The 27,817-nt window shown below is 44.1% G+C and overlaps 2 protein-coding genes across 7 annotated transcripts in view; one reads left to right on the top strand and one right to left on the bottom strand.

Moving 5' to 3' along the window:
- Positions 1-19,788, top strand: part of mfsd2aa (MFSD2 lysolipid transporter A, lysophospholipid a) — a 36,424-nt gene extending 16,636 nt beyond the window's left edge. For 5 of the 6 annotated variants that reach the window (XM_058385669.1, XM_058385671.1, XM_058385670.1 and 2 more), the window contains 5 exons: positions 12,444-12,527; positions 13,173-13,285; positions 13,463-13,606; positions 16,671-16,850; positions 16,942-19,788. In XM_058385669.1, coding sequence (XP_058241652.1) covers positions 12,444-12,527; positions 13,173-13,285; positions 13,463-13,606; positions 16,671-16,850; positions 16,942-16,987 — 567 coding nt within the window. In that variant the 3' untranslated portion in view covers positions 16,988-19,788. The remainder of the gene's footprint in view (positions 1-12,443; positions 12,528-13,172; positions 13,286-13,462; positions 13,607-16,670; positions 16,851-16,941) is intronic. The other variant, XM_058385675.1, reaches the window with a different exon arrangement.
- A 3,922-nt stretch (positions 19,789-23,710) lies between these two features.
- Positions 23,711-26,681, bottom strand: LOC131350788 (CD276 antigen-like). Its single transcript, XM_058385676.1, has 4 exons — positions 26,459-26,681; positions 24,901-25,248; positions 24,488-24,778; positions 23,711-24,348 (listed from the first exon to the last, which is right to left on the bottom strand). Exons 1-4 carry the CDS (start codon positions 26,541-26,543, stop codon positions 24,071-24,073), a joined length of 1,002 nt encoding a protein of 333 aa, XP_058241659.1. The 5' UTR covers positions 26,544-26,681; the 3' UTR covers positions 23,711-24,070.
- Positions 26,682-27,817: the final 1,136 nt, after the last annotated feature.

Genomic DNA, 27,817 nt, shown 5'->3' on the forward strand with positions numbered 1-27,817 from the left:
GTGTGAGTGAGCTTGTGTGTGAGTGTGTGTGTGTTTGTGTGAGCGAGCTTGTGTGCGTTTGTGTGTGAGTGAGCTTGTGTGCGTTTGTGTGTGTGTGTGTGTGAGTGAGCTTGTGTGAGTGTGTGTGTGTTTGTGTGAGCGAGCTTGTGTGCGTTTGTGTGTGTGTGTGAGCTTGTGTGCGTTTGTGTGTGTGTGTGAGTGAGCTTGTGTGTGAGTGTGTGTGTGTGTTTGTGTGAGTGAGCTTGTGTGTGTGTGTGTGCACGTACATGTGTGAGTGAGCTTGTGTGTGTGTGTGTGTGTGTGCACGTACATGTGTGAGTGAGCTTGTGTGTGTGTGTGTGTGCACGTACATGTGTGAGTGAGCTTGTGTGTGTGTGTGTGTGTGTGTGTGTGAGCGAGCTTGTGTGTGTGTGTGTGAGCGAGCTTGTGTGTGTGTGTGTGAGCGAGCTTGTGTGTGTGTGTGTGTGAGTGAGTGTGTGTGTGTGTTTGTGTGAGCGAGCTTGTGTGCGTTTGTGTGTGTGTGTGTTTGTGTGAGCGAGCTTGTGTGTGAGTGTGTGTGTGTGTGTTTGTGTGAGCGAGCTTGTGTGCGTTTGTGTGTGTGTGAGTGAGCTTCTGTGTGTGTGTTTGTGTGAGCGAGCTTGTGTGTGAGTGTGTGTGTGTGTGTGTTTGTGTGAGCGAGCTTCTGTGTGTGTGTGTGTGTGAGTGAGCTTGTGTGTGAGTGTGTGTGTGTGTGTTTGTGTGAGCGAGCTTGTGTGCGTTTGTGTGTGTGTGAGCGAGCTTGTGTGCGTTTGTGTGTGTGAGCTTGTGTGCGTGTGTGAGTGAGCTTGTGTATGAGCTTGTGTGTGTGTGTGAGTGAGCTTGTGTGAGTGAGCTTGTGTGAGTGAGCTTGTGTGAGTGAGCTTGTGTGAGTGAGCTTGTGTGTGTGAGCTTGTGTGTGTGAGCTTGTGTGAGTGAGCTTGTGTGAGTGAGCTTGTGTGTGTGTGTGAGCGAGCTTGTGTGTGTGAGCTTGTGTGTGTGTGTGAGCGAGCTTGTGTGTGTGAGCTTGTGTGTGTGTGTAACTGTGTGATGGATTTATTAGTCTGTGAGAGGTCCAATGTGTGAGCGCGTGTGTGTGCGAGCATGTATGTGTGTGAGCGCGCGAGTGTGAGATTGTGTGTGTGTGAGTTTGTGTGTTAGTCTGTGCTGGTGTGTGTGTGGTATTGTGTGTTTCCATGACAACAGAAAGATGTATTGTTTAGTGAGTGTGTGTTAGACGGTTTAATCTCCAGCTTTATTCAAGAGAAACCGTAAGCGAGAAGAAATTCTTCTCCATGTTCTGGAAGGATGAGGATACACACCCGTGTGTGTTAAACGGCGTGTGTGTGTCGTGTTAAACGGCGTGTGTGTGTGTCGTGTTAAACGGCGTGTGTGTGTGTCGTGTTAAACGGCGTGTGTGTGTGTCGTGTTAAACGGCGTGTGTGTGTGTCGTGTTAAACGGCGTGTGTGTGTCGTGTTAAACGGCGTGTGTGTGTGTCGTGTTAAACGGCGTGTGTGTCGTGTTAAACGGCGTGTGTGTCGTGTTAAACGGCGTGTGTGTCGTGTTAAACGGCGTGTGTGTCGTGTTAAACGGTGTGTGTGTCGTGTTAAACGGCGTGTGTGTGTCGTGTTAAACGGCGTGTGTGTGTCGTGTTAAACGGCGTGTGTGTGTCGTGTTAAACGGCGTGTGTGTGTCGTGTTAAACGGCGTGTGTGTGTCGTGTTACAGTGTGTGTCGTGTTACAGTGTGTGTCGTGTTAGTGTGTGTGTCGTGTTAGTGTGTGTGTCGTGTTAGTGTGTGTGTCGTGTTAGTGTGTGTGTCGTGTTACAGTGTGTGTGTCGTGTTACAGTGTGTGTGTCGTGTTAAACAGTGTGTGTCGTGTTAAACGGTGTGTGTGTCGTGTTAAACGGTGTGTGTGTCGTGTTAAACGGTGTGTGTGTCGTGTTAAACGGTGTGTGTGTGTCGTGTTAAACGGTGTGTGTGTGTCGTGTTAAACGGTGTGTGTGTGTCGTGTTAAACGGTGTGTGTGTGTCGTGTTAAACGGTGTGTGTGTGTCGTGTTAAACGGTGTGTGTGTGTCGTGTTAAACGGTGTGTGTGTGTCGTGTTAAACGGTGTGTGTGTGTCGTGTTAAACGGTGTGTGTGTGTCGTGTTAAACGGTGTGTGTGTGTCGTGTTAAACGGCGTGTGTGTGTCGTGTTACAGTGTGTGTCGTGTTACAGTGTGTGTCGTGTTACAGTGTGTGTCGTGTTACAGTGTGTGTGTCGTGTTACAGTGTGTGTGTTGTGTTAAACAGTGTGTGTGTCGTGTTAAATGGCGTGTGTGTGTTGTGTTAAATGGCGTGTGTGTGTTGTGTTACAGTGTGTGTGTCGTGTTACAGTGTGTGTGTCGTGTTACAGTGTGTGTGTCGTGTTACAGTGTGTGTGTTGTTAAACAGTGTGTGTGTCGTGTTAAATGGCGTGTGTGTGTTGTGTTAAATGGCGTGTGTGTGTTGTGTTACAGTGTGTGTGTCGTGTTACAGTGTGTGTGTCGTGTTACAGTGTGTGTGTCGTGTTACAGTGTGTGTGTTGTTAAACAGTGTGTGTGTCGTGTTAAATGGCGTGTGTGTGTTGTGTTAAATGGCGTGTGTGTGTTGTGTTACAGTGTGTGTGTTGTGTTACAGTGTGTGTGTCGTGTTACAGTGTGTGTGTCGTGTTACAGTGTGTGTGTCGTGTTAAATGGCGTGTGTGTTGTGTTAAATGGCGTGTGTGTTGTGTTACAGTGTGTGTGTCGTGTTAAATGGCGTGTGTGTCGTGTTAAACAGTGTGTGTGTCGTGTTAAATGGCGTGTGTGTGTTGTGTTACAGTGTGTGTGTTGTGTTAAACAGTGTGTGTGTTGTGTTACAGTGTGTGTGTTGTGTTAAATGGCGTGTGTGTCCTGTTAAACAGTGTGTGTGTCGTGTTAAATGGCGTGTGTGTGTTGTTAAACAGTGTGTGTGTCGTGTTACAGTGTGTGTGTCGTGTTAAATGGCGTGTGTGTGTTGTGTTAAATGGCGTGTGTGTGTTGTGTTAAACAGTGTGTGTGTTGTGTTAAATGGCGTGTGTGTGTTGTGTTAAATGGCGTGTGTGTGTTGTGTTAAACAGTGTGTGTTGTGTTAAACAGTGTGTGTGTTGTGTTAAACAGTGTGTGTGTGTCGTGTTAAACAGTGTGTGTGTCGTGTTAAATGGCGTGTGTGTGTTGTGTTAAATGGCGTGTGTGTGTTGTGTTAAATGGCGTGTGTGTGTTGTGTTAAACAGTGTGTGTGTTGTGTTACAGTGTGTGTGTCGTGTTAAATGGCGTGTGTGTGTCGTGTTAAACAGTGTGTGTCGTGTTAAATGGCGTGTGTGTGTTGTGTTAAACAGTGTGTGTGTTAGTGTGTGTGTCGTGTTAAACAGTGTGTGTGTCGTGTTAAACAGTGTGTGTGTCGTGTTAAACAGTGTGTGTGTCGTGTTAGTGTGTGTGTCGTGTTAAATGGCGTGTGTGTTGTGTTACAGTGTGTGTGTTACAGTGTGTGTGTCGTGTTAAACAGTGTGTGTGTCGTGTTAAACAGTGTGTGTGTCGTGTTAAACAGTGTGTGTGTCGTGTTAAACAGTGTGTGTGTCGTGTTAAACAGTGTGTGTGTCGTGTTAGTGTGTGTGTCGTGTTAAATGGCGTGTGTGTTGTGTTACAGTGTGTGTGTTACAGTGTGTGTGTCGTGTTAAACAGTGTGTGTGTCGTGTTAAACAGTGTGTGTGTCGTGTTAAACAGTGTGTGTGTCGTGTTACAGTGTGTGTGTCGTGTTACAGTGTGTGTGTCGTGTTACAGTGTGTGTGTCGTGTTACAGTGTGTGTGTGTCGTGTTAAACAGTGTGTGTGTTGTGTTAAATGGCGTGTGTGTTGTGTTAAACAGTGTGTGTGTTGTGTTACAGTGTGTGTGTTGTGTTAGTGTGTGTGTTGTGTTACAGTGTGTGTGTCGTGTTAAATGGCGTGTGTGTGTTGTGTTAAACAGTGTGTGTGTTGTGTTACAGTGTGTGTGTCGTGTTAGTGTGTGTGTCGTGTTAAATGGCGTGTGTGTGTTGTGTTAAACAGTGTGTGTGTTGTTACAGTGTGTGTGTTAGTGTGTGTGTCGTGTTAAACAGTGTGTGTGTCGTGTTAAACAGTGTGTGTGTCGTGTTAAACAGTGTGTGTGTCGTGTTAAACAGTGTGTGTGTCGTGTTAAACAGTGTGTGTGTTGTGTTACAGTGTGTGTGTTGTGTTACAGTGTGTGTGTCGTGTTAAATGGCGTGTGTGTGTTGTGTTAAACAGTGTGTGTGTTGTGTTACAGTGTGTGTGTTAGTGTGTGTGTCGTGTTAAACAGTGTGTGTGTCGTGTTAAACAGTGTGTGTGTCGTGTTAAACAGTGTGTGTGTCGTGTTAAACAGTGTGTGTGTTGTGTTACAGTGTGTGTGTTGTGTTACAGTGTGTGTGTTGTGTTAGTGTGTGTGTCGTGTTAAACAGTGTGTGTGTCGTGTTAAACAGTGTGTGTGTCGTGTTAGTGTGTGTGTTGTTACAGTGTGTGTGTTGTTACAGTGTGTGTGTCGTGTTAGTGTGTGTGTCGTGTTACAGTGTGTGTGTCGTGTTAAACAGTGTGTGTGTCGTGTTACAGTGTGTGTCGTGTTAGTGTGTGTGTCGTGTTAAATGGCGTGTGTGTGTCGTGTTACAGTGTGTGTGTCGTGTTAAATGGCGTGTGTGTGTCGTGTTACAGTGTGTGTGTCGTGTTAAACAGTGTGTGTGTCGTGTTACAGTGTGTGTGTTGTGTTAAACAGTGTGTGTGTCGTGTTAAACAGTGTGTGTGTCGTGTTAGTGTGTGTGTCGTGTTACAGTGTGTGTGTCGTGTTAAACAGTGTGTGTGTCGTGTTAGTGTGTGTGTCGTGTTACAGTGTGTGTGTCGTGTTAAACAGTGTGTGTGTCGTGTTACAGTGTGTGTCGTGTTACAGTGTGTGTGTTGTGTTACAGTGTGTGTGTTGTGTTACAGTGTGTGTGTCGTGTTACAGTGTGTGTGTCGTGTTACAGTGTGTGTGTCGTGTTACAGTGTGTGTGTCGTTACAGTGTGTGTGTCGTGTTACAGTGTGTGTGTCGTGTTACAGTGTGTGTGTCGTGTTACAGTGTGTGTGTCGTGTTAAACAGTGTGTGTGTCGTGTTACAGTGTGTGTGTCGTGTTACAGTGTGTGTGTCGTGTTAAACAGTGTGTGTGTCGTGTTAAACAGTGTGTGTGTCGTGTTAAACAGTGTGTGTGTCGTGTTAAATGGCGTGTGTGTGTCGTGTTAAACAGTGTGTGTGTCGTGTTACAGTGTGTGTGTCGTGTTAAACAGTGTGTGTGTCGTGTTAAATGGCGTGTGTGTGTCGTGTTAAACAGTGTGTGTGTCGTGTTACAGTGTGTGTGTTGTGTTAAACAGTGTGTGTGTGTTGTGTTACAGTGTGTGTGTCGTGTTAGTGTGTGTGTTGTGTTACAGTGTGTGTGTTGTGTTACAGTGTGTGTTGTGTTACAGTGTGTGTGTCGTGTTACAGTGTGTGTGTCGTGTTACAGTGTGTGTGTTGTTACAGTGTGTGTGTTGTTACAGTGTGTGTGTCGTGTTAAACAGTGTGTGTGTCGTGTTAGTGTGTGTGTCGTGTTACAGTGTGTGTGTCGTGTTAGTGTGTGTGTTGTGTTAGTGTGTGTGTCGTGTTACAGTGTGTGTCGTGTTAGTGTGTGTCGTGTTAGTGTGTGTGTCGTGTTAGTGTGTGTGTTGTGTTAGTGTGTGTGTGTTGTGTTAAACAGTGTGTGTGTCGTGTTAAGCAGTGTGTGTGTCGTGTTAAGCAGTGTGTGTGTCGTGTTAAGCAGTGTGTGTGTCGTGTTACAGTGTGTGTTAAACAGTGTGTGTGTCGTGTTAAACAGTGTGTGTGTTGTGTTACAGTGTGTGTGTTGTGTTAGTGTGTGTGTCGTGTTAAACAGTGTGTGTGTCGTGTTAAACAGTGTGTGTGTCGTGTTAGTGTGTGTGTTGTGTTACAGTGTGTGTGTTGTGTTACAGTGTGTGTGTTGTGTTACAGTGTGTGTGTCGTGTTAAACAGTGTGTGTGTCGTGTTACAGTGTGTGTGTCGTGTTACAGTGTGTGTGTCGTGTTACAGTGTGTGTGTCGTGTTAAATGGCGTGTGTGTGTCGTGTTACAGTGTGTGTGTCGTGTTACAGTGTGTGTGTCGTGTTAAACAGTGTGTGTCGTGTTACAGTGTGTGTGTTGTGTTACAGTGTGTGTGTCGTGTTACAGTGTGTGTGTCGTGTTACAGTGTGTGTGTCGTGTTAAATGGCGTGTGTGTGTCGTGTTACAGTGTGTGTGTCGTGTTAAACAGTGTGTGTCGTGTTAGTGTGTGTGTTGTGTTAAACAGTGTGTGTGTCGTGTTAAACAGTGTGTGTGTCGTGTTAGTGTGTGTGTCGTGTTACAGTGTGTGTGTCGTGTTAAACAGTGTGTGTGTCGTGTTACAGTGTGTGTGTCGTGTTAGTGTGTGTGTCGTGTTACAGTGTGTGTGTCGTGTTAAACAGTGTGTGTGTCGTGTTACAGTGTGTGTGTTGTGTTACAGTGTGTGTGTTGTGTTACAGTGTGTGTGTTGTGTTACAGTGTGTGTGTCGTGTTACAGTGTGTGTGTCGTGTTACAGTGTGTGTGTCGTGTTACAGTGTGTGTGTCGTTACAGTGTGTGTGTCGTGTTAGTGTGTGTGTCGTGTTACAGTGTGTGTGTCGTGTTACAGTGTGTGTGTCGTGTTACAGTGTGTGTGTCGTGTTAAACAGTGTGTGTGTCGTGTTACAGTGTGTGTGTCGTGTTAGTGTGTGTGTCGTGTTAAACAGTGTGTGTGTCGTGTTAAACAGTGTGTGTGTCGTGTTAAACAGTGTGTGTGTCGTGTTAAACAGTGTGTGTGTCGTGTTAAACAGTGTGTGTGTCGTGTTAAATGGCGTGTGTGTGTCGTGTTAAACAGTGTGTGTGTCGTGTTACAGTGTGTGTGTCGTGTTAAACAGTGTGTGTGTCGTGTTAAATGGCGTGTGTGTGTCGTGTTAAACAGTGTGTGTGTCGTGTTACAGTGTGTGTGTTGTGTTAAACAGTGTGTGTGTGTTGTGTTACAGTGTGTGTGTCGTGTTAGTGTGTGTGTTGTGTTACAGTGTGTGTGTTGTGTTACAGTGTGTGTTGTGTTACAGTGTGTGTGTCGTGTTACAGTGTGTGTGTTGTTACAGTGTGTGTGTTGTTACAGTGTGTGTGTTGTTACAGTGTGTGTGTCGTGTTAGTGTGTGTGTCGTGTTAGTGTGTGTGTCGTGTTACAGTGTGTGTGTCGTGTTAGTGTGTGTGTTGTGTTAGTGTGTGTGTTGTGTTACAGTGTGTGTGTCGTGTTAGTGTGTGTGTTGTGTTAAACAGTGTGTGTTGTGTTAGTGTGTGTGTTGTGTTACAGTGTGTGTGTTCTGTTAAACAGTGTGTGTGTCGTGTTAAACAGTGTGTGTGTCGTGTTAAACAGTGTGTGTGTCGTGTTAAACAGTGTGTGTGTCGTGTTAAACAGTGTGTGTGTCGTGTTAAACAGTGTGTGTGTCGTGTTACAGTGTGTGTGTCGTGTTACAGTGTGTGTGTCGTGTTACAGTGTGTGTGTCGTGTTAAACAGTGTGTGTGTCGTGTTACAGTGTGTGTGTCGTGTTAAACAGTGTGTGTGTCGTGTTAAATGGCGTGTGTGTGTCGTGTTAAACAGTGTGTGTGTCGTGTTAAACAGTGTGTGTGTTGTGTTACAGTGTGTGTGTTGTGTTAGTGTGTGTGTCGTGTTAAACAGTGTGTGTGTGTTGTGTTAAACAGTGTGTGTGTTGTGTTACAGTGTGTGTGTTGTGTTAAACAGTGTGTGTGTCGTGTTAGTGTGTGTGTTGTGTTAGTGTGTGTGTTGTGTTACAGTGTGTGTGTTGTGTTAAACAGTGTGTGTCGTGTTACAGTGTGTGTGTCGTGTTACAGTGTGTGTGTTGTGTTACAGTGTGTGTGTCGTGTTACAGTGTGTGTGTCGTGTTAGTGTGTGTGTTGTTACAGTGTGTGTGTTGTTACAGTGTGTGTGTTGTTACAGTGTGTGTGTCGTGTTAAACAGTGTGTGTGTCGTGTTACAGTGTGTGTGTCGTGTTACAGTGTGTGTGTCGTGTTAAACAGTGTGTGTGTCGTGTTAAACAGTGTGTGTGTCGTGTTACAGTGTGTGTGTCGTGTTACAGTGTGTGTGTCGTGTTAAATGGCGTGTGTGTGTCGTGTTACAGTGTGTGTGTCGTGTTAAACAGTGTGTGTCGTGTTAAACAGTGTGTGTCGTGTTACAGTGTGTGTGTTGTGTTAGTGTGTGTGTCGTGTTACAGTGTGTGTGTCGTGTTACAGTGTGTGTGTCGTGTTAAATGGCGTGTGTGTGTCGTGTTACAGTGTGTGTGTCGTGTTAAACAGTGTGTGTGTCGTGTTACAGTGTGTGTGTCGTGTTACAGTGTGTGTGTCGTGTTACAGTGTGTGTGTCGTGTTACAGTGTGTGTCGTGTTAGTGTGTGTGTCGTGTTACAGTGTGTGTGTCGTGTTACAGTGTGTGTGTCGTGTTACAGTGTGTGTGTCGTGTTACAGTGTGTGTGTCGTGTTACAGTGTGTGTGTTGTGTTAAACAGTGTGTGTGTCGTGTTAAACAGTGTGTGTGTCGTGTTAGTGTGTGTGTCGTGTTACAGTGTGTGTGTCGTGTTAAACAGTGTGTGTGTCGTGTTAGTGTGTGTGTCGTGTTAGTGTGTGTGTCGTGTTACAGTGTGTGTGTCGTGTTAAACAGTGTGTGTGTCGTGTTACAGTGTGTGTGTCGTGTTAGTGTGTGTGTCGTGTTACAGTGTGTGTGTCGTGTTAAACAGTGTGTGTGTCGTGTTACAGTGTGTGTGTCGTGTTAAACAGTGTGTGTGTCGTGTTACAGTGTGTGTGTCGTGTTAAACAGTGTGTGTGTTGTGTTACAGTGTGTGTGTCGTGTTAAACAGTGTGTGTGTCGTGTTACAGTGTGTGTGTCGTGTTAAACAGTGTGTGTGTTGTGTTACAGTGTGTGTGTTGTGTTAAACAGTGTGTGTGTGTTGTGTTAAACAGTGTGTGTGTCGTGTTAAACAGTGTGTGTGTCGTGTTAAATGGCGTGTGTGTGTCGTGTTAAACAGTGTGTGTGTCGTGTTAAACAGTGTGTGTGTCGTGTTAAACAGTGTGTGTGTCGTGTTAAACAGTGTGTGTGTCGTGTTACAGTGTGTGTGTCGTGTTACAGTGTGTGTGTCGTGTTAAACAGTGTGTGTGTCGTGTTAAACAGTGTGTGTGTCGTGTTAGTGTGTGTGTCGTGTTAGTGTGTGTGTCGTGTTAGTGTGTGTGTCGTGTTAGTGTGTGTGTTGTGTTACAGTGTGTGTGTTGTGTTACAGTGTGTGTGTTGTGTTAGTGTGTGTGTCGTGTTAAACAGTGTGTGTCGTGTTACAGTGTGTGTGTCGTGTTAAACAGTGTGTGTGTCGTGTTAAATGGCGTGTGTGTGTCGTGTTACAGTGTGTGTGTCGTGTTAAACAGTGTGTGTGTCGTGTTACAGTGTGTGTGTCGTGTTACAGTGTGTGTCGTGTTACAGTGTGTGTGTCGTGTTAAATGGCGTGTGTGTGTCGTGTTAGTGTGTGTGTCGTGTTAAACAGTGTGTGTGTCGTGTTAAACAGTGTGTGTGTCGTGTTAGTGTGTGTGTCGTGTTACAGTGTGTGTGTCGTGTTACAGTGTGTGTGTCGTGTTAAACAGTGTGTGTGTCGTGTTAAACAGTGTGTGTGTGTTGTGTTACAGTGTGTGTGTCGTGTTAGTGTGTGTGTTGTGTTACAGTGTGTGTGTTGTTAGTGTGTGTGTTGTGTTACAGTGTGTGTGTCGTGTTACAGTGTGTGTGTCGTGTTACAGTGTGTGTGTCGTGTTAGTGTGTGTGTTGTTACAGTGTGTGTGTTGTTACAGTGTGTGTGTCGTGTTAGTGTGTGTGTCGTGTTACAGTGTGTGTGTCGTGTTAAACAGTGTGTGTGTCGTGTTAAACAGTGTGTGTGTCGTGTTACAGTGTGTGTGTCGTGTTAGTGTGTGTGTCGTGTTAGTGTGTGTGTCGTGTTAAACAGTGTGTGTGTCGTGTTAAACAGTGTGTGTGTCGTGTTACAGTGTGTGTGTCGTGTTAAACAGTGTGTGTGTCGTGTTAAATGGCGTGTGTGTGTCGTGTTAAACAGTGTGTGTGTCGTGTTACAGTGTGTGTGTTGTGTTAAAGTGTGTGTGTGTTGTGTTACAGTGTGTGTGTCGTGTTAGTGTGTGTGTTGTGTTACAGTGTGTGTGTTGTGTTACAGTGTGTTGTGTTACAGTGTGTGTGTCGTGTTACAGTGTGTGTGTCGTGTTACAGTGTGTGTGTTGTTACAGTGTGTGTGTTGTTAGTGTGTGTGTCGTGTTAAACAGTGTGTGTGTCGTGTTAGTGTGTGTGTCGTGTTAGTGTGTGTGTCGTGTTACAGTGTGTGTGTCGTGTTACAGTGTGTGTGTTGTGTTAGTGTGTGTGTTGTGTTACAGTGTGTGTGTCGTGTTAGTGTGTGTGTTGTGTTAAACAGTGTGTGTTGTGTTAGTGTGTGTGTTGTGTTACAGTGTGTGTGTTGTGTTACAGTGTGTGTGTTGTGTTAAACAGTGTGTGTGTCGTGTTAAACAGTGTGTGTGTCGTGTTAAACAGTGTGTGTGTCGTGTTACAGTGTGTGTGTCGTGTTACAGTGTGTGTCGTGTTAGTGTGTGTGTCGTGTTACAGTGTGTGTGTCGTGTTAAACAGTGTGTGTGTCGTGTTAAATGGCGTGTGTGTGTCGTGTTAAACAGTGTGTGTGTCGTGTTAAACAGTGTGTGTGTCGTGTTAAACAGTGTGTGTGTCGTGTTAAACAGTGTGTGTGTTGTGTTACAGTGTGTGTGTTGTGTTAAACAGTGTGTGTGTGTTGTGTTACAGTGTGTGTGTCGTGTTAGTGTGTGTGTTGTGTTAAACAGTGTGTGTGTCGTGTTAGTGTGTGTGTTGTGTTACAGTGTGTGTGTCGTGTTACAGTGTGTGTGTCGTGTTACAGTGTGTGTGTTGTGTTACAGTGTGTGTGTCGTGTTACAGTGTGTGTGTTGTTACAGTGTGTGTGTTACAGTGTGTGTGTCGTGTTAAACAGTGTGTGTGTCGTGTTAGTGTGTGTGTCGTGTTAGTGTGTGTGTCGTGTTACAGTGTGTGTGTCGTGTTACAGTGTGTGTGTTGTGTTACAGTGTGTGTGTTGTGTTAAACAGTGTGTGTGTCGTGTTACAGTGTGTGTGTCGTGTTACAGTGTGTGTGTCGTGTTACAGTGTGTGTGTCGTGTTACAGTGTGTGTGTCTTGTTACAGTGTGTGTGTCGTGTTACAGTGTGTGTGTTGTTACAGTGTGTGTGTTGTGTTAGTGTGTGTGTCGTGTTACAGTGTGTGTGTTACAGTGTGTGTGTTACAGGGTGTGTGTTGTTACAGTGTGTGTGTCGTGTTACAGTGTGTGTGTCGTGTTACAGTGTGTGTGTCGTGTTACAGTGTGTGTGTCGTGTTACAGTGTGTGTGTCTTGTTACAGTGTGTGTGTCGTGTTACAGTGTGTGTGTTGTTACAGTGTGTGTGTTGTGTTAGTGTGTGTGTCGTGTTACAGTGTGTGTGTTACAGTGTGTGTGTTACAGGGTGTGTGTTGTTACAGTGTGTGTGTTGTTACAGTGTGTGTGTTGTGTTAAACAGTGTGTGTGTCGTGTTACAGTGTGTGTGTCGTGTTAGTGTGTGTGTCGTGTTACAGTGTGTGTGTTGTTACAGTGTGTGTGTTGTGTTACAGTGTGTGTGTCGTGTTACAGTGTGTGTGTTACAGTGTGTGTCGTGTTACAGTGTGTGTGTCGTGTTACAGTGTGTGTGTCGTGTTACAGTGTGTGTGTCGTGTTACAGTGTGTGTGTCGTGTTACAGTGTGTGTGTCGTGTTACAGTGTGTGTCGTGTTACAGTGTGTGTGTTGTGTTAAACAGTGTGTGTTGTGTTAGTGTGTGTGTTGTGTTACAGTGTGTGTGTTGTGTTAAACAGTGTGTGTGTGTTGTGTTAGTGTGTGTGTTGTGTTACAGTGTGTGTGTCGTGTTACAGTGTGTGTGTTGTGTTAGTGTGTGTGTTGTGTTACAGTGTGTGTGTCGTGTTAGTGTGTGTGTTGTGTTAAACAGTGTGTGTTGTGTTAGTGTGTGTGTTGTGTTACAGTGTGTGTGTTGTGTTAAACAGTGTGTTGTATCACGTTCTCCTGACAGACATTACTCAGAAAATCTATCCCATAAGAAGTCTTCACTACATGAAGCAGTATCATGATAAATGTGTGACAGATTTATTACAGTTTGTGAGGGGTCCAACGTGTGTGTGTGTGTGTGTGTGTGTGTGTGTGTGTGTGTGTGTAGCTCTCTGGAACCCTCACCATTCCTCTGTGGCAGCTGTTCCTCACACGCTTTGGGAAAAAGTCTGCAGTCTACGTCGGCATCATGGTGAGTGACTGTGTGTGTGTGTGTGTGTGTGTGTGATGGTACATGATAACCTGTGTGTGTGTGTGATGGTACATGATAACCTGTGTGTGTGTGTGATGGTACATGATAACCTGTGTGTGTGTGTGATGGTACATGATAACCTGTGTGTGTGTGTGTGTGTGTGTGTGTGTGTGTGATGGTACATGATAACCTGTGTGTGTGTGTGTGTGTGTGTGTGTGTGATGGTACATGATAACCTGTGTGTGTGTGTGTGTGTGTGTGTGTGTGTGTGTGATGGTACATGATAACCTGTGTGTGATGGTATATGATAACACGTGTGTATATGATGGTACATAACCTGTGTGTGTGTGTGTGTGTGTGTGTGTGTGTGTGTGATGGTACATGATAACCTGTGTGTGTGTGTGATGGTACATGATAACCTGTGTGTGTGTGTGTGTGTGTGTGATGGTACATGATAACCTGTGTGTGTGTGTGATGGTTCATGATAACCTGTGTGTGTGTGTGTGTGTGTGTGTGTGATGGTACATGATAACCTGTGTGTGTGTGTGTGTGTGTGTGATGGTACATGATAACCTGTGTGTGTGTGTGATGGTATATGATAACACGTGTGTGTATGATGGTACATAACCTGTGTGTGTGTTACAGTGGGCGGTTCCCTTCATGATCCTGGTGGTGTGTATAGAGAGCACTCTTGTCATAACGTACATGGTTGCCGTAGCTGCCGGTACCTCCGTGGCTGCAGCTTTCCTCCTGCCGTGGTGTGTTTCATTCATTCATTCATTCATTCATTCATTCATTCATTCATTCATTCATTCATTCTCGGCTCTTTTCTTAGTTCATCCAGTGACATTATAATACCAGACAGTGTTGTGGTGATGTTTTCAGCTGTGTTCATGCAGAGAAACACAAAGTAAAGTGTGTGTGTGTGTGATCAGGTCGATGCTGCCCGATGCAGTGGATGATTATAAAGTACAGAATCCCAGCTCTCAGGGTCATGAGGCCATCTTCTACTCCTTCTACGTCTTTTTCACCAAGTTTGCCTCTGGAGTTTCGCTGGGCATCTCCACTCTCAGCTTACAGTCAGTACACCTGTCTCATGCTCTCCACCTGTCTCATGCTCTCCACCTGTCTCACTCTCCATGTGTTTTGCTCTCCACCTGTCCCGCTCTCCACTTATCTCTCTCTATCCACCAGTCTCACTCTCCATGTGTATCGCTCTATCCACCAGTCTCACTCTCTCCACATGTCTCGCTCTGTCCACCCCTCTCGCTCTCCATTCGTTTTGCTCTATCCACCCTTCTCACTCTCCACCAGTCTTTCTCTATCCACCTATCTCATTCTCTACCCGTCTTGCTCTTCACACATCTCACTCTATCCACCTGTCTCAATCTCCACCTGTCTCACTCTCCATGTGTTTTGCTCTCCACCTGTCCCGCTCTCCACTTATCTCTCTCTATCCACCAGTCTCACTCTCCACCTGTCTCACTCTCCATGTGTATCGCTCTATCCACCAGTCTCACTCTCCACCAGTCTCACTCTCTCCACATGTCTCGCTCTGTCCACCCCTCTCGCTCTCCATTCGTCTTGCTCTATCCACCTGTCTGGCTCTATCCACCAGTCTCACTCTCTCCACCAGTCTCACTCTCTCCACATGTCTCGCTCTGTCCACCCCTCTCGCTCTCCATTCGTTTTGCTCTATCCACCCTTCTCACTCTCCACCAGTCTTTCTCTATCCACCTATCTCATTCTCTACCCGTCTTGCTCTTCACACATCTCACTCTATTCACCTGTCTCACTCTATCCACCCTTCTCATTCTCCACCTGTCTCAATCTCCACCTGTCTCACTCCCCATGTCTTGCTCTCCACCTGTCTCACTCTCCATGTCTCACTCTCCACATGTCTCGCTCTATCCACCCATCTTGCTCTATCCCTGCATCTCACTTCATACACCTGTCTCACTTTATCCACCAGTCTCACTCTCCACATGTCTCACTATCCACCTGTCTTGCTCTATCCACCTGTCTCACTCTCTCCATATGTTTTACGCTCTCTTACAGTTTCTGACTATTTCCGTGTCTCTCTCTCTCTCTCTCTCTCTCTCTCTCTCTCCGTCTATCAGTTTTTCTCCATCACTGTGTGACTTTCTCGGTGTCTCACTCTCACTTTTTCTCTCAGTCACTTTATTACTGTATTGTCCCTGATTATAAGACGTCCCTGATTATAAGACGTCCCTGATTATACTTTTCAAAGTGTATCTTTTGGAAAAATGCATTTTGAAGACCAACTCTTGTCTTTTATAAAGAAAATGCTTTAATTTAAAAAGAATTTTCATCTGGTATAACACAACCTGCTGTCCATCTGGATTTAATAACAGTTATGCTGTGCATCTCATTGTGAAAAAATACAAAGCCTACCAATACAGTGTAACCTTGACTCATGAGTGACTCAACTTACGAGTTTTCTGAGATACGAGCCGCCGCTTGGTCGATTTTTTTGCTTTAAGATACGAGATCTGAGTTACGAGCGCGCGAGCTTACTCCACCCGCCATTCGGTCGCCCAGCGAGCGGTCAGTTCACGTGGTTATCTCTCCAGGTCGTGCGTTGGCGCTGTGTAAGGACACTTCATCACTCATTTTCCAAACATTTTGAAAGGGAGGAAGAAACCTCCTTGGACAGGTTTTTATTGAAACGCCCTGCAAGGGAAAGTGTGGAGAAAAAGGCATAAGTCAGAGAAGATGATTAAGTGAAGTGAAAAAATAAGATAAAAAAATAAATAAAAAAGTAGCACTTAAGTTTAGCGATAAAGTGTAGCATAGTGTGGAAGTTAAATTTAGCAATACATTGTAGCATTAAGTGTGTAGCGAGTAAGTTAAGTTAAGCGATAGAGCACAAAATGAAAAACTCCGCCAATCTTCGTCTGATCTTCAAGGTAAATACACTTAATAAAACCAGTTTATTTCTTTACATTCTCTTTTTTTATGTATTTATTATTTTTTATACATTATTTGTTATTTATAAAGTACATTTTTCTTATTTAAAAAACACGTAACAAAAAAAATTGGTGTGGTTTTTGGGGGGCTGGAACGGATTAATAGCATTTCAATTCATTTTAATGGAGAAATTTGATTTGATATACGAGCAAATTGAGTTACGAGCTCGGTCACAGAACCAATTAAACTCGTAAGTCAAGGTATTACTGTACTTCATTAACAGTAGAAATCTGCCTTAGAGAGAAAAATAATAGGCGTGATTAGATAAAGTGTAATTAATAATAGTGCAATAAACATACTGCAACAAACAGTAGAGCAATAATCAGTAATGCAATGAACTGTTTTAATTAGCCAAACTCGGCTCCTCAAATCATCATGTCATTCATGTCAGTCAGTCGATTCCTCACAGAGGTCCTCTGCCTCACTGGGTTCACTCTTTTTGAAGAGCTTTTGAATGTTTCCGGATGGTGTGAGTGTGTGATTCCCAGACAGCAGCCACTCTGTGTATCTCTTGCACACACACCATCTTTGATTGGCTTGTTAACCACAACATCCAGCACCTGTATCTGACTTGTCATCCCCCCGGTATGGATCGACGACGTCACCGTTCATTGCACGCAGTTGCTTTTTGACCGGCAAAGTCACATGTCCATGGAAAGCTTCCAAAATTAGCATGTTCCTCTTATTTCTGAGTGTCCCACATCGTCTGCCCCACTCCACTTTAAGCAGTCCACCACAAACTCAGTCTCCATCCAGCCGTTTCTCTGACCACGAACGATAATTCCAGCAGGTATTGCCCTCAGTTGCTGGTTTACTTGGCCGACTTTTCAGCCGCTATTTTCTGGACAGTCACTCGCCATCACGCAGTTGCTTCAGTCCTGGGGAACTCATTTACCTGTATTTGGCGTCACCTGTTTTTGCGGGTGTATTGACATGTAAAAGTCTAGAGCTCGAATATAGGACCACATCGTTTACTGAGATGTATTTCCATGAAAAAAATATCGTCTTATATTCAGAACAATACAATATACTTTATCCATTTTATTACTTTCTGTCTCTGTATCACTCCATCAGTCACTTTATGACTCTGTCTCATTATTGGCTCACTGTCTGTCTGTGTGTGTGTGTGTGTGTCTGTGTGTGTGTGTGCAGTTTTGCGGGTTACGTGTCGAGGAGGTGTGTGCAGCCTGACTCTGTGAAATTAACATTGAAGCTGTTGGTGTCTGCTGTACCTGTCTCCCTCATCATCCTCGGCCTGCTCATCTTCAGATCCTACCCCATCAATGAGGAGAGGAGGAGACACAACCGCCAACGCCTACACACCCTGCTGCAGTAAGACACACACACACACAGAGTTCTTCCTTCTTGTGTCCGAGTCAGAGCTACAGTGTTTGTCGTTTGTTTTTCTTCTTCTCTCTCACAGTGACAGCAGTGAAGATTCTGAAAACTCTGAAAGACCTTCTGTCTGAATCCTGAGTACACACACTACTTTTAGTGTGTGTGTGTGTGTGTGTGTGTGTGTGTGTGTGTGTGGGAGAGAGAGAGCATCTATAAGTGTCTTACTGAGATTTGTTCACATGGTGCTGGGATAAATGCAGGAAGAAGACAGAATCTCTTTAGACTTTGAACTCAGACAACCCCTTGCACTGCACAGTGTTAATAATAATAATAATAATAATAATAATAATGGCTCCCCGTCACAGCAGTGTGGACTCCCAGCACATGAGAAGAACCCTCAGCCCTGACCCGTCTTTAGTTTTGGAACACTGAAGCCCTGACTGACTGCATCTGAATAAATTACTACATTCATTCAGATTCAAAAGAAAATCTTTCATTTCTGCATTCCTCTCACACACTCTTGTACAGCCCCCTTGTGGCCGACTTCAAGAATTACACTCACTATCCTCAATTAGTTAAAAAAAGAAAAACACCAATTTGGTCGACATAAGAATCTAAAATAAATACAAGATGAATAAGACATTCGTGTGGGAAGAAGATATAAAATCTAAAATAAACAAAAACAACTAAATCAGCAGACTCTACCTTAAATATTCCAAATGGCTAAATTGTTTACTTGTGTATTTATTTGTGTATTATAAATGACTGACTTTATGACTGTGACTAGATTAACCTGACGTCACCCTGTGCTAATGTGGCTAATATCTTTTTCTAGTCACGGCACAGATTGATGTTTTATATAAAATACCGATTTAAACACAATATCGTAGGCTACAGACTTTAGCTCGGCTAACCAGCTACCTCAAATTCAAATCAAATTAAAATTTTATTTATTATATATGAAATCATACACAGTCCGACATGTAGTGAAATACTTTTAACGACTGTCCTTCGTTTGAAGAAAGAATTTAAAGTGTGTGGACAAGAAAAGTATAGGGATATAGGTTTAAAAAAAAAAAAAAAAAAAAGTGTATGTGTGTGTGTATATATAGAAAAATAAGACTAACATTAGGGTCTTGATAAATTATGAAAAACACCAATAGTTATGTAAAGCCAATTGTGTATCAGATACAAATAAGTGTGTGTGAGTATACACACTATATTGCCAAAAGTATTTGCTCACCTGCCTTGACTCGCATATGAACTTAAGTGACATCCCATTCCTGATCCATAGGGTTCAATATGACGTCGGTCCACCCTTTGCAGCTATAACAGCTTCAACTCTTCTGGGAAGGCTGTCCACAAGGTTTAGGAGTGTGTTTATGGGAATTTTTGACCATTCTTCCAGAAGTGCATTTGTGAGGTCACACACTGATGTTGGACGAGAAGGCCTGGCTCTCAGTCTCCGCTCTAATTCATCCCAAAGGTGTTCTATCGGGTTGAGGTCAGGACTCCAAGGACTCTTGGTGCACAGTCATGTTGGAAGAGGAAGGGGCCAGCTCCAAACTGTTCCCACAAAGTTGGGAGCATGGAATTGTCCAAAATGTCTTGGTATGCTGAAGCATTCAGAGTTCCTTTCACTGGAACTAAGGGGCCAAGCCCAGCTCCTGAAAAACAACCCCACACCATAATCCCCCCTCCACCAAACTTTACACTTGGCACAATGCAGTCAGACAAGTACCGTTCTCCTGGCAACCGCCAAACCCAGACTCGTCCATCAGATTGCCAGATGGAGAAGCGCGATTGGTCCCTCCAGAGAACGCGTCTCCACTGCTCTAGAGTCCAGTGGCGGCGTGCTTTACACCACTGCATCCGACGCTTTGCATTGCACTTGGTGATGTATGGCTTGGATGCAGCTGCTCGGCCATGGAAACCCATTCCATGAAGCTCTCTGCGCACTGTTCTTGAGCTCATCTGAAGGCCACATGAAGTTTGGAGGTCTGTAGCGATGGACTCTGCAGAAAGTTGGCGACCTCTTCGCACTATGCGCCTCAGCATCCGTTGACCCCGCTCCGTCAGTTTACGTGGCCTACCACTTCGTGGCTGAGTTGCTGTCGTTCCCAAACACTTCCACGTTCTTATAATACAGCTGACAGTTGACTGTGGAATATTTAGGAGTGAGGAAATTTCACGACTGGATTTGTTGCACAGGTGGCATCCTATCACAGTTCCACGCTGGAATTCACTGAGCTCCTGAGATCGACCCATTCTTTCACAAATGTTTGTAAAAACAGTCTGCATGCCTAGGTGCTTGATTTTATACACCTGTGGCCATGGAAGTGATTGGAACACCTGGTTCTGATTATTTGGATGGGTGAGAGAATACTTTTGGCAATATAGTGTATATATAAAACAATAAAATAAAATAAAAATATGTATATAATATAAATAAAAATAATAATAATATAATACAATGTTATATATATAATATAATAAAATATATAATATAATAATGGAATATAATATTTATAAAATAATATATGTATAAACATCTGTAATATATAGTATATACATGTATGTAGATAAAGACAAATATATTGGCAATAAATAATACAGTATGTGCAATGTGCATACATAAGATGTAAATATAAATGTCGAATTTTAACAGGAATAACAATATCTATTGTACAACTTTCAATTTTCACAGTAAAGTGTCGATGCAGTATGCACACAAAGATGTGCAGTGAGTGTGGTTATTGTGTGTGCAGAGTAGTGCAGAGTATACAAGTAGTGCAATTGTTGTGTGTCCAACAATCAGCTGAGGTAGAATGTAATGTTTATGTGTGGGGTAAGTCCAGAAAGTACCTGCTAACGTTAGCTCAGTACCGTGTTATTGTAGCTAGCATTAGCATTACCTCGCTAAGATAAAACACACAGAGGTGATGGTGCTGTAGGAAAATAATATTCAACAAAAAACACTGGAATTCAACATCCTGAAACAAACCAGGGATTTACACCCGGAATAAACCACAATAAAAAACAGCTCTAAAACTGAATTAATATCTGATAAAGGAGCTAACGCTAATCATTCAGGAGATAATAGAGAGGAAAATACGTTTATAAATCACTCCACGTGTGTGTGTGTGTGTGTGTGTGTGTGTGTGTGTGTGTGTGTGTGTGTGTGTGTGTGTGTGTGTGTGTGTGTGTGTGTGCGTGCGTGCGTGCGCGCGCGTGTGTGTGTGTGTGTGTGTGCGTGCGCGCGCGTGTGTGTTTCAGTTTAAAATAGGAGTTAAAATGTTTACACGTCTGACTGAAACCTCTCACATTTACTGAGTTTCTTCAGATTTCTGATTCATTTCCTCCCAATCTGAACTTTAAAAAAATGAGAATATTAAGATTCATGAATAATGAAGAAAAATCACTCTGGTTATTTAGATGAGTTTATCAGAGCGTTAGCGTGCGCTAGCTGACTTGTTAGCCTAGCGGTGTTATGTAAAGGGTTTGAGACAGATCCTCACCTCCTGCTCTTTAATGATGTTCATATTTAAGTTACAGATATTTATTAACAGAGTTTAAATGTACAGAACTCCAGAAGCTGCTCCTTTTGAAGAAATGGAAGAGATTTCTACTTTTTGATGAGTTTCCCCAAATCACAGCAATTTTAATAAAACTGTAATACAATAATGTCAAATAGAGAAATCCAGTGGAACTGAATGAAGGGACAGTGCTTTAAAGCTTTTGTGTTAGAACACTGTGATTTATTTTCTTATGGGAAATCTGATGATGATGAGGATGATGATGATTTATTATTATTATTATTAATTTGTTTGTAAAATAAAGTGAAAACTGCACTGAAAAGCAGGAGAAGGAACTTAATAAAAGTTTACATTACCAAACAGAGAGAGAGGTGTGTGTGTGTGTGTATTGTAACTGATTTGGAAGGGGCAGTTGGTGTGAACACACTGGTCACTGCACTGGAGGGAGATCTGCAGAACCTGAAGTTTGTAATGTTTGAATGAAAGCAGAGGAAAAAAATCAGGCTGTGAAATGCAGCTAATAGAAATGATGGGAAATCATCAGGCATGCCCAGAATGAACAGGAACAAACACCGTTACTGACCTCTACACAGCCACTGACCTCTACACAGCCACTCAACACAGCCACTGACCTTGCCACAGTTACTGACTTCAGTATAACCACTGACTTTATTGCAGCTACTGACCTCAACATAATTACTGACCTCAGCACAGCCACTGACCTCAACACAGCCACTGATCTAAGCACATCCACTGACCTCAACACAGTCACTGACCTCAGCACAACCAGGTGTCACTAGAGTGACTTCCATCTCCTTATATAGTGCTAATCTGGGAAATCTGGATTTCCAAGGCACCTATGTCAGGACCTTGTGTGTGGATTTCAGCTCTGCATTTAACACGATCATTCCGTCCCTGCTTCAGGACAAACTCTCCCAGCTTAGTGTTCCTGACTCCACCTGCAGATGGATCACAGACTTCCTGACTGACAGGAGGCAGCAGGTGAGACTAGGAAAATATGTCTCTGAATCTCAGACCATCAGTACTGGCTCCCCCCAAGGCTGTGTTCTTTCTCCTTTACTCTTCTCTCTGTATACGAACAACTGTACCTCCAGTCACCAGTCCGTCAAATTACTGAAGTTTGCAGATGACACCACCCTCATTGGACTCATCTCTCAGGAGGGAGATTGACCGTCTGGTGTCCTGGTGCAACCAGAACAACCTGGAGCTCAACGCTGTGAAAACAGTAGAGATGGTGGTAGACTTCAGGAAGAACCCTGCCCCACTCACCCCTATCATCCTGTGTGACTCACCAGTCAGTACTGTTGACTCCTTCCGCTTCCTGGGAACCATCATCACCCGGGGCCTCGAGTGGGAGTTACACATCAACACACTGATTAAAAAATCCCAACAGTGGATGTACTTCCTAAGACAGTTAAAGAAGTTTATCCTTTTAAGGACAATGATGGTGCACTTCTACACCAGCATTATTGAGTCTACACTCACCTCCTCCATCGCCATTTGGTACGCTGCTTCCACTGCTAAGGAAAAAAGCAGACTGCAGAGGGTCATTCGCTCTGCTGAGAAGGTGATGGGCTGCAATCTGCCTCCTCTCCAGGACCTATACACTTCCAGGACCCTGAAGCGGGCAGTTAAGATTGTGGCCGACCCCTCTCACCCTGGACACAATCTTTTTGAGGCACTCCCCTCTGGCAGAAGACTGCGGTCCATCAAGACTAAAACTTCACGCCACAAAATCAGTTTCTTTCCATCCGCTACTGGCCTCATTAACAACATCCAGGACCCTACATGGTCACTTACTTGCCACTCTGAACAATAACAAACAACTTCACTTTTCTGTTGTTGCGTTAACACACGCAACTCGGACTGATACACTACACATTACTACCTCATACTGTGAACATTTGCACTGGTTCACTCTGTATATCCTACACTATTGTACAGTTATTGTCCCAGTTTCACAGTATGTAGCATCTGCACTGGTCTTTTTGCACATCCTGCACTCATATATTGTTAGTGTTGTTATTCTTATTTTAATTTTTCTTGTTTCTAAACTGTTGCTATACATCAATGTTTATACATAGCCTTATAGCTTCTAGTTTGTGTGTAAAATTATGCTTCTTTTTCTTTATTATTTATTTATTTACTATGCACCAGCACACTAAGACAAATTCCTTGTAAACCCTACACTACTTGGCAAAAAACTGATTCTGATTCTCATTCTGATCAGGAGTGATTACACACACACACACACACACACACACACACACAGCAGGATACAGGAAGTGATAAACATCAGAGGAATGTTTTATCAAAAAATTTCTTTGAAAGCAGGAAGTCGCTCCTCTTCCTGATAGTAACTGTATTCATCACACACTTCCTGTTCACATTAATTCTAATAAAGAGATTTAATGAAGGAGTTTTTACTGAAATTACATTGGAGTTTATCGAGTTAAAAAACAGATTTACAGGATGGAAAAAAACTGTTAGCTCTCTCTTGTTATGGTCCAGTGAAATATTTCCATGTAGAATAAACCGGTCTGTAGTCTGACCATGACAAAGTCCACTTTCCCACAGTAACACTGCCTCACTGACTCTGTTCTCTCCTCCACATTAGTACTGAAGAAACCAGTCCTACACACACACACCCCCACACACCCTCAGGAACAGATATGAACAATTGTTTTGAAGCCACATTTGAGTCACAGACAAAATTCTAGACAAAATAATCCTCTATTGAAGCGCTCTGAAATGCAGGCTGTACATGTCAGTATTTCCACTTCCTCCTCCTCCACACACACGCGAAAAGATTCCTCTGATGTTTTCAGTTATGTATATTTTTATCCGACCGAAACGGTTGTTTCCTGTATGTAAATTTCCACATTCATTTTCCAAGCAGTAGATAGTGTATGATGATTCAGGAGTAGCGTAGGGACTGTCTGTGAGGATGAGGATGCTTTTCTTCTCTTGTTATTTGAATCTATTTCCACAGTGAAAGGGAAACTGAGGTTAAACTCACACCATGTTGTTTTGACTTATGATATATTTTTGTGCCCTGGAGCATCTGACAGTTTGCTGACCTCGTGATCAGTCCTGACAAAACACCCCATGAGGAAGTGTCAAGAAATAAAACACTTGGAGACGTGCTGTTAGAGGAAAATAATCAGCTGTAGGACATGTGGACCAAATGATCCAAATGAACATTATTAAAAATGCAGCAGTAAACCTTCAGCACTATTCAGGCCTCCTGTCCAGCAAGAGTGACCCATCGAGTAACACACCTTTTAACAGATCAGAAACCTTCCAATGTTTTATTTAAATATAAATATTATGATGATGTCACCGTGATGTTGACCGAAGCTGCCATTGTTTATGACTGAATTTAACACTAACTGATAGAACTGAACTGTAATTACACAACACCCTGAACATCTGTCTAAACATCTGGGTGTCAGGAGTACAGTGAAACCTCCAGTTTCTGTTCTTCTGAAATAGTTCTCCTCTTATGTCCAGATTCGTCTTCACAGGAGCTGGTGATCAGGAAGGAGACGTGGTTTCGAAGCCTTGACTCCACACAGGTAGAACATGAAGGTCAGTGACTAGTGTCCATCTAAATAAATGAATCCTAATATAAAATTCTACTTCTCTTCTTCTAATCTAACCTCCTCCCCTGAAACCGTCCTTTAACAGAGTTTCTGTACTACTTTCAGCTTCATCTGCTTTTGCTGCTTCTGCAGGATTTTCTGCTGCTGTCTGATTCCTGGAAGCTGCTGAAGACTCGATGTCAGTCTCTGAAATCTTTCTGGACTTTTCCTTTTTCATCCTCCAGTGCAGAAAGATCATGAGTGAAGTGATCACAGCTAGTGCCGTGACCCCGACAACAGAAAGCACGATGAGTCCTGCTCGCTGTCGGCTCTGGTCAAATCCTCCATTTTCTGTGAAACAAAAAGAACATGTTCAGTGTATTTTATTTTATTTTATACTTGACACTGTAGAAATCTTTACTCCGTTTCACATCTGAATGCTGGCAGTTAGACTTCACGTCTCCGGGACCTTTGGTCTTGAGGAACCCACCTGAGAAGAGGTCGATGTTCCTCCTGATCTCCTGCTCCAGATCTGGGTTCTTCATGATGAAGGTGATGGAGGAGTTGACGGTTCCACTGAGGTTCAGTTTACTGTTCACGCTGTACAGATGTGTGTGTTGGTCCTGCCTCAGCTGCGTGTGTGTTTGGTCGGTGACGTCGCTCGCGTTTCCCATCAGCCACTGCAGGGAGGGGGAAGGGAACCCGCCCTCTGAGGTGACCAGCACCTCCACGTGGCCGTCGCTCAGCACGGAGATGTGCAGACGAGGCTCGGGGTAGAACGCTAAAGGAAGGGTAGAGAAGAGTGCTGAGTGGTGGGTTACCATGGTAACCAGTAACGCTTCACCGTGAGCGCTAGCTAGCTAACAGTTTTCAGAGCACTTTATTGTACAGTCGCATCGTTACCTGCTACTTTAAGGGGGAAGCTCTTCCTCTGGCTGCCCAGCCGAGTGCTGACGGAGCAGGTGTACTCCCCCGCGTCCTCCAGAGTGGTACGGTCCAGCCTGAGTGACGCGTTCCCCTTCTTCATCTCCTGGTGGAACAGGCTGGTGCGGTTGGCGTATCTCCGGCTCTGGTACTGCGGCAGGTCTCGGCCGTGGAAGAAACTGTGGACCACCTCTAGCTGGCGCTGCCACGTGATCACGCTGCTGTCTGGGTCCCACTGACCGCTCACCGGGAACGTGCAGGACAGAAGCACCGCCTCCCCGTACACACCCATCTGTACACCAGTGGGTACCGAGATCTCAAACTCGGCTACAGACACAAACATGAGAAGAGATCTTTAAGAGATAAATCAACACCAAAATGAAATATTCACACAGTCTGTGATACAGTGGATTGGTGTGTTCTGTTATCACCAGCGCTCTGTTCAATGCCCAAGTGCAGCAGTGTTTTTACACTTCATACATTTTTCATATCCGTGACCTTTAAGCTGTTGGTGTGTGTGTGAGTGTGTGTGTGAGTGTGTGTGTGAGTGTGTGTGAAATGTGAGTCACATTTTCTGTACTTCCTACATGTCTTTAGCTCATTGGTTTATTACTTTGTATTGATTATTTTAATATTTTGAGCCTTGTAGCATGTAGAAGCATTACTCAGTTTAATATCAGCAGACAGGGAGATTAACATGAGAAATACAGAGCACACACACACACACACACACACACACATCATAGGTCTGATCAGGGAGAAGGGGAAAACCCCAGAAGATAACCTCTCAGAGCTCCAGCGTCTCTGAGTACAGGAACAGTCTGTGGGGGGTCCAGCTTCTTCTCTCCCTGGATTTACTGCCCAAACACATAGCTGTGTGTGTGTGTGTGTGTGTGTGTGTGTGTGTGTGTGTGTGTGATTACTCATGACTATGTTTTTTTCTCGTATGAATGATGACTCAATATAAATTCGGTGGTTTCCGTTATAAATTATTTTCCCCCTTGGTTCATTTATAAGAAAAACACGACACGAAATTCTCGTAAACAATCTGGACCTCAGACTGAAACTACTGAGAACCCGTGTTCATTCTGCTCATTTTACAGAGAAAGAAAACAGTTCGGTTAGTAGAAGAATCTGTTCTAGAAAACGAATCATGTTTTTCTGACCAGACTGAATCTATCAGATCTGTGAGGTCAGTCTTTCTGTCCTCAGCTCGCGTTTTCACGCCGTGAGTCTCGCGCCCCGCCCCTTTCAGGGACTTCACTGACCTCTCCCTCTGACTGGACACTAGTGATTAATAACCTGACCTAACACTGAAATATAAGCCACTGTAACACCCGGGTAATGTCCGGTGTTTGGGTTCATTCTCCCCGAACTCATTATTTCACTAAGACTTTCCGCTCACATTCACACTGACTCCCTGTGTTTTACACCAACAGCTCGACTAATTAACACTCATTAGGCTTCATCCCTCAGATACACACTTTTAATCTTAATCTGAGGTGTAAATGTAAAGCTGTAGTAAAAACAGACTTACTGTAAGAGGAAACTCCATCTAACAGCAGCAGTAGAAGATGAAGAGAGAGAGTCAGTGCTGAATCCCTCACACTGTTACCTCTCATATCCCTCTGAAGCTGTCCGGGGTGAGTGTCCGTGTGTGTCGGAGTGTGTGTGTCGGAGTGTGTGTCAGTGTGGTGTGTGTCGGAGTGTGTGTGTGTGTGTGTGTCGGAGTGTGTGTCAGTGTGGTGTGTGTCGGAGTGTGTGTGTGTGTGTGTCGGAGTGTGTGTCAGTGTGGTGTGTGTCGGAGTGTGTGTGTGTGTGTGTCGGAGTGTGTGTCAGTGTGGTGTGTGTCGGAGTGTGTGTGTGTGTGTGTCGGAGTGTGTGTCAGTGTGGTGTGTGTCGGAGAGTGTGTGTGTGTGTGTGTGTGTGTCGGAGTGTGTCAGTGTGTGTGTCGGAGTGTGTCAGTGTGTGTGTGTGTCGGAGTGTGTCAGTGTGTGTGTCAGTGTGTGTGTAAATGAACATCAGATCTGTGTGACTCCGAAACACTCCTCTGTACTGACTGAGCAGTCTTATACAGCAGGGAGTTATAAACTCGCCCCGCCCCTTCAGGAACAATCTAGACCAATCGTTGACACTGACGTCATTATTTGGGTGTGTCTGTGGAAACAACACTGAACAGTGAGAAACAAAGCTCTGGTCTGATTTCATGTATTTTGTGTGTTTTTCTATTTATATTCCTGCTGAAGAGTGACAGTGTAAGTTCCTGAGATCTTACAGAGAGAGGAATATAACCACTTCCACATGACTGAGAGAAATCTAATGATTAAACTCATGCTCAAGCAGAGATCTGATCAGATTTCAGCTCCAATTTATACAGAAACACAGAAATTCTACAGGATTCACACACTTACTAGCTGCAGTGGACACAGTAATGTCCTGCTTTAGAGAGAGAGAGAGAGAGAGAGAGAGAGAGAGGGGAGACAGAGAGAGAGAGAGAGAGAGAGAGAGAGAGAGGAGACAGAGAGAGAGAGAGAGAGAGAGAGAGAGAGGAGGGTGAGAGGGAGACAGAGGGAGAGAGAGAGAGAGAGAGAGAGGAGACAGAGAGAGAGACACAGAGAGAGAGACAGAGAGAGAGAGAGACAGAGAGAGAGAGAGAGGAGACAGAGAGAGAGAGGAGACAGAGAGAGAGAGACAGAGAGAGAGGAGACAGAGAGAGAGGAGACAGAGAGAGAGAGACAGAGGGAGAGAGAGAGAGAGAGGAGACAGAGAGAGAGAGAGAGAGAGAGACAGAGAGAGAGAGAGAGGAGACAGAGAGAGAGAGACAGAGAGAGAGGAGACAGAGAGAGAGAGAGAGAGACAGACACAGAGAGAGAAAACTATTATCAATGGATACAAG

Source organism: Hemibagrus wyckioides, linkage group LG03, assembly GCF_019097595.1.
Source record: "Hemibagrus wyckioides isolate EC202008001 linkage group LG03, SWU_Hwy_1.0, whole genome shotgun sequence".
Taxonomy (NCBI): domain Eukaryota; kingdom Metazoa; phylum Chordata; class Actinopteri; order Siluriformes; family Bagridae; genus Hemibagrus; species Hemibagrus wyckioides.

Bases quoted from the DNA above. Each gene is read 5' to 3' on its own strand.
- LOC131350788 (XM_058385676.1), bottom strand. From the start codon at position 26,543: ATGAGAGGTAACAGTGTGAGGGATTCAGCACTGACTCTCTCTCTTCAT. The intron at 24,779-24,900 runs GTAACGATGCGA...CCCTTCCTTTAG, and splicing joins CTTCCCCCTTAAAGTAGCAG to CGTTCTACCCCGAGCCTCGT. The intron at 24,349-24,487 runs GTGGGTTCCTCA...TTTGTTTCACAG, and splicing joins GAACATCGACCTCTTCTCAG to AAAATGGAGGATTTGACCAG.